At 46.7% G+C, this 5,697-nt stretch overlaps 1 protein-coding gene across 1 annotated transcript in view; it reads right to left on the bottom strand.

Moving 5' to 3' along the window:
• Positions 1 to 5,697, bottom strand: part of SCCPDH (saccharopine dehydrogenase (putative)) — a 43,311-nt gene that overhangs the window by 19,850 nt on the left and 17,764 nt on the right. Inside the window, exon 4 of the mRNA XM_005880153.2 lies at positions 887 to 945. Coding sequence (XP_005880215.2) covers positions 887 to 945 — 59 coding nt within the window. The remainder of the gene's footprint in view (positions 1 to 886; positions 946 to 5,697) is intronic.

Below are 5,697 nucleotides of genomic sequence, written 5' to 3'. Positions count from 1 at the left end.
CCGCGTAGCGCACAGGCCACGCCCCTCCCACACGCCTTCCCCACCAATCCGCTTCCAGTCCTGTCGATGGCCCAGCTCAGCTCAGACCGCGGGGGGGCGCCCCGGAGGCGGCGGCTTTGGCTGGAGCCCCTTATGTTTGTTGCAGGAGGAGGTGCGCAAAGGAAAGAGCTTGTGCCCCCCAGCATCGACCTATGAACCCGGAGGTCACGGTTCGATTCTGGGTTGCGGGCTCCACCCCAGTGTGGGGCGTGCAGGAGGCAGAGGATCATTGATTCTCTCCCATCGATGTTTCTCTCTCCCTCCCTCTCCCTTCCTCTCTGAAATCAATATATATTAAAAAGTTCGAGAAAACCTGATGATTGGAGGGGACTGCCCCCACCAAGATACCGTTTTGGTTTTGAAGCACGTGGGACAGTGATGTCAGGGTGTGGGGTCTCCACGGATCATCCCAGCCCTGCCCAGGGCCTGACTCTGCAGCGGTGGCGGTGCAGCGCAGCGAGCCCCGTGGTCAGACCCCTCGGAGACCCCTCTTCGCGGTCGGTGACCCCGTTATGAACGTTGAAGCTCCGCAGGGAAATAATTCCCGGAAGAGTCCTGCCATTTGAGCTGCAAAGTGAGATGAATGGTGGCTCAGGAAATGCACTCTGGGTCCATTAGGCAGCCAGCAGGTGTGCGCATGACCTGCCCTAGGAAATGTACGGCAGTCACGGCTCCTGTGAAGGGAAGCCGCAGTGGGGAGTCAGCAGTTTCTGTTGACAGGGAAAGCAGCTAATACAAGTCGGAAATTCCCTCGTGTGCTACAGGATTTTAGAACACGTGGTCTTAGCACAATGAACGTTGCAAAATACTCAGACCTGGGCCCATCTCCCCATACCCAGTCTCTTACCAATCTCTGCGCTTCGTGCCTCAACGTGGTGGGTCTGGGGGGTCTTCACAAGGCAGTTTCTGTAAAATAGAGGAAGCCAGCATCTCACAGAGTGAACTCAAGCAGTTTTATTATGAAGGAGAAAAGAGAAAAGGGGCAAAAGTTGGAAGAAGAAAGGATATCAAGAGAAATTTGTTTGTTTTGGTGCTTGTTACTGATGCAAATTGAAAAGAGAAAAGGGGCAAAAGTTGGAAGAAGAAAGGACATCAGGAGAAATTTGGTTTTGTTTTTGGTGCTTGTTTACTGATGCAAATTATCTAGGAGAGAGAGAGAGAGAGAGAGAGAGAGAGAGAGAGAGGAGAGAGAATGAATTGATGATTAGGGAGGAAAAGGGAAAGTGCTGGAGGGATATCCTTAAGTAAAAGACAGGGCAGGGCAGTGCACACACCGATCCTGAACAGTGTGTCGATGATATTAGGGGGAAGTCAGAGCCTTTGGGCATCAATGCCGGGAGACGCATAGGTGTAGCCCTGAGAACTCATGCCAGTTCTCTTCTGATTGTGTAACTTTCTGCATGAAGTGGGAAGCCACGCCTCTATGCAAGCCTGAGGCTTGAGGAAACAGAATCAAGCATGAAGGGGTCAGTTAGGAGGGTGGGAGGACGAATGACGGTCCAGGGAAAGACGTGCCCACCCTCCTGAGATGAGCGATCATAAATTTAAAGCAGGACTGGTTGGCCACGGGTGTTTTCCTCAGCCTTGCTCAGCTGTGAAGGCCTGGTGTTGAGTAAGCAGGGAGTTGGAGTCAAACAAAATTATGGCCTAAGCCAAGCCATGTGATGAAGCAAGAAGTGATGTCTCGGGCTTCTGATCGCAATCATGTGTTTGTGCTTGTCTTCTGCTTAACAGAAACTGGGTCTCTCTCTCTCTCTCTCGCCACTTCCTTCCAGCTGTCTCTTCAAGCAGTAGGTACAGAGAAATTTTATTCTTCTTTAGTTGGGAACTTGGCAAACAACAAAATTTACTTAGATTCAAAATAACCCTTAAACGGGCATATATTGATATCATGTATTTGGAGAGAGAAATGTGTATGCAAATAAAATGATTAAGGAGACAGAACCTGGCTGGAGAACCTGACTAGAGAACCTGGCTAGGCTGCTGATCAACTGAATGCTGTCTCCGTGTCCTTCCTTCTTCGCCGACTCTGTCCACACCTTTGGGAACCCCTGGACCTGCTGGGGCAGGACCCCAACACACGGAACCACCTAGTCTTTGGCATTGAGATTGGAACACTGATGCTTGGATATAGAGGTGCTGCTTTTAAATCCCATTCAGCCACTGAAATGGGGAAATCGATTTGGTAACAGAATGGACTACATGTATGGGTGAACAGGAGGTATCGGTCATCAAACCAAAGTTGTGGGCCTGAGATACAAGTAGAAGACCACAGATTAGATTTAAGATTAGGTGTTGGAAGGATTAGGCAGACAGGCTAAATTTTAGTCTTGCCACATTAGTGGTCTTAGATAAGGCTTTTCTCATTTATTTGGTTCGGTTTGTTCTCAGGTCTTTACTATGTCTTTATCTAAATTCATGCTTTTGTGACAGAAAGTCTGTGGGGACAGATTGCAACAAATACACAGCACTCACTGGGTTCCAGTTGCTGCCTGTGGTATGTGGTAGAGAAAGAAAAGAAAATTCATCAGTTGCAAAAGATCTATGTTATGCCCAGATCTCAAGATCCCCAAAAGTCCACACTAGGAGCCAATAGGAACTATGCCACTGACATCAGCATTCATCTTCCAGATTCCATACTACAAAAAGACAAAAAAAAACTATCAAAATTACTGTCAAGAAAAAGTATGTACATCCTGGCCAGTGTGGCTCAGCGGTTGAGCATTGACCCAGGAACCAAGAGGTTGCCAGTTTGGTTCCTGGTCTGGCCACAAGCCTGAGTTGCAAGCTCCATCCCCAGTAGGAGTGCATACAGGAGCCAGCTGATCAATGATGTTCCTCTCTCATTGATGTTTCTGTCTCTCTATTCCCCTCTCCCCTCTTCTCTCTCTCAGAATCAATAAAAACATTAAAAAACTGTAAGATAAAAAATGATTAAGGAGGTTAGAGCTCCAGCTCTTTATGTTGTTTATTAAGTTTCTACTTTGCCCTTAAGTCTATATCAGGGTTTCTCAACCTTGGCACCATGGATACTTATAGCCAGAAAATTGTTTGTTGGCCGGAGGCTGTTCTGAATTGGAGGATATTTATCCACTAGAATTAGATGCAAATAGCAGCACCCTGCCCTCCCCACCCCCCACCTGAAATTGTCTCCAGAATGTCCCCAGGGGTGGGAATGGGAGCACAATCACCTCAACTGAGAATCACTTTGACCACCCAACCCTTGCTAATGCTTAGCAGACAAGGAGTGATGAGGTATTGGTAAACCCACACACTCACCTTCATTATAAGTGTCCTGCCTCTGGTTTCAGCCCAGCTGGGAAAAGAAGTCAGGTTCATTGGGCGCTTATCAGGCTGGCATATCTCTGAACCAGAATATGTTCTTGGCTGCATGACACCTCAAGTAAACACTTAGGTATTTTTCAGAGTGGAAAAACCAGTATGGGAAACTTAGGTCTCCCCATAGTTTGCTGGTGTGATGGTTCACTTTATATGTCAGCTGGCTAGGCTATGGTATCCAGTTTTGGCCAAACACACGTGTTCAAGTTGCTGTGAAAAAAAATTGTTTTTTGTAATTCCAACATTTTTTTAAATCTAGAAAAATTCCTAGATTTTTCTGTATTTTTTTTTTTAATATGCTTTGATTTCAGAGAGGAAGGGAGAGGGAGAGAGAGATAGAAACATCAATGATGAGAGAGAATCAGTGATCAGCTGCCTCCTGCATGCCCCACACTGGGAACTGAGCCCGCAACCAGGGCATGTGCACTTGACCGGAACCGAACCCAGAACCCTTCAATCCACAGGCGGATGCTCTATCCACTGAGCCAAACCGCCTAGGGCTGAAATTACTTTCTGGAAAATATTTAACCCAGCAGAGTTTCAGTAAAGCAAACTTCCCTCCATCCTGTGGGTGAGCCTCATCTAATCAGTTGAAGGCCTTTGGAGAAAAGACTGAAGTCCTGGGGGAGGAGTTCTGCCTCCAGACTACCTTTGGGCTCAAGACTGCAACATCAACGTTTCCCTGGTCTCTAGCCAGTGGCCCGCCCTGCAGATGCTCTCTCTTTCTCTTTTTTTAAATTGTTTTATTGCTTCCCACCACCCTTCCCTCTGACACCCCTCAGTCTGTTTCAGTGCTCCATGCCTCTGGTTCTGTTTTGTTCATAAGTTTATTTTGCTCATTAGATTCCAGATGTAAGTGAGATCATATGGTATTTGTCTTTCTCTGACTAACTTATTTCACTTAGCATAATAATCTCCAGGTCCATCCATGCTCTTGCAAAGGGTAAGAATTGTTTCTTTTTCACAGCCACATAGTATTCCATTGTGTAAATGTACCATAACTTTGTTTTAAAATATTTTTGTTTTGTTTGTTTGTTTTTAATCCTTACCTAAGTACATGCTTAGAGAGATGGAGGGAGGGAGAGAGGGATAGAAAGAGAGGAGGAGAGAGAGAAACATCAATCAGCTGCCTCCTGCATGCTCCCTACTAGGGTTTGAGTCCGCAACCTGGGCGTGTGTCATGACTGAGAATTGAACCAGCAATCTTTCAGTGCATGTATGACGCCCAACCAACCCACTGAACTACATTGGCCAGGGCAACTACAGCTTTTTTATCCACTCAATTACTGGTACTGACGAGGAGTTGGTATTGTAAATAATGCTGCTATAAGCATAGGGATGCATATATTCTTAGTGATTGGTGTTTTGAGATTCTTAGGATATAGTCACAGAAGTGGGATCACTGGGTCTAAAGGCAGTTCCATTTTTAATTTTTTGAGGAACCTGCATTCTGTTTTTCACAGTGGCTGCACCAGTCTGCCTTCCCACCAGCAGTGCAGGAGGGTTCCTTTTTCTCCGCATCCTCTCCAGCACTTGTCATTTGTTGATTTGTTGATGATAGCCATTCTGACAGGTGTGAGATGGTACCTCATTGTTGTTTTGATTTGCATTTCTCGGATGATTAGTGACTTTGAGCATGTTTTCATATGTCTCTTGGCTTTCTGAATGTCCTCTTTTCAGATTCATTCATTCTCTTTCTCTCTCTCTCTCTCTCTCTCTCTCTCTCTCTCTCTCTTCCCTCCCCCTCCCCAGACCCTATTGGTTCTGGATCTCTGGAACCCTGACTAATACAGTTGGTTTCACTCACAGGGAGCATGTTTGAATCAAATCAATTACGTTTCCCAGGAAGCAGCCTCCGGATACCCGGGTACCCTCACGATGCCCCAGCGCCACTTGGGAGAGCTAAGCTATCATCTGGGGCACTTAGGTTCCCACCGGGGTGCTGGTCATGAACGAGAAAGATGAGCAAACAGGTTTGCAAAGATAGATGGCAAATCAACCAACAGGGAAAACTGGAACTGTCCTCATTAACAATCATCACATAAAATCGAGACTAAAAATCTCAGAACAATTTGCTCGCTGGTGCCTAAAAGCCTAATGATTCTCAATAGACAATATACAGATAACAGTTCAAAAACTTCTCCCGGTGGGCATGCACGGTGCTACCGAAGTGGCCATACTTACAGACCATGATCCTCCAACTTCATCCTGCATCAGGAGCCCCTGGAGGTGTTGCTGAAACACAGATTGTGGGCCCCACCCCCAGAGTTTCTGTTTCGATGGGTTTGCAAGCCGGGGGGGGGGGGGTTTGGGGGTCTG

The sequence above is a fragment of the Myotis brandtii genome, unplaced genomic scaffold (genome assembly GCF_000412655.1).
Source record: "Myotis brandtii unplaced genomic scaffold, ASM41265v1 scaffold627, whole genome shotgun sequence".
NCBI classification, from domain to species: Eukaryota; Metazoa; Chordata; class Mammalia; order Chiroptera; family Vespertilionidae; genus Myotis; species Myotis brandtii.
This window is presented reverse-complemented; position numbering and strand designations above follow the sequence as displayed.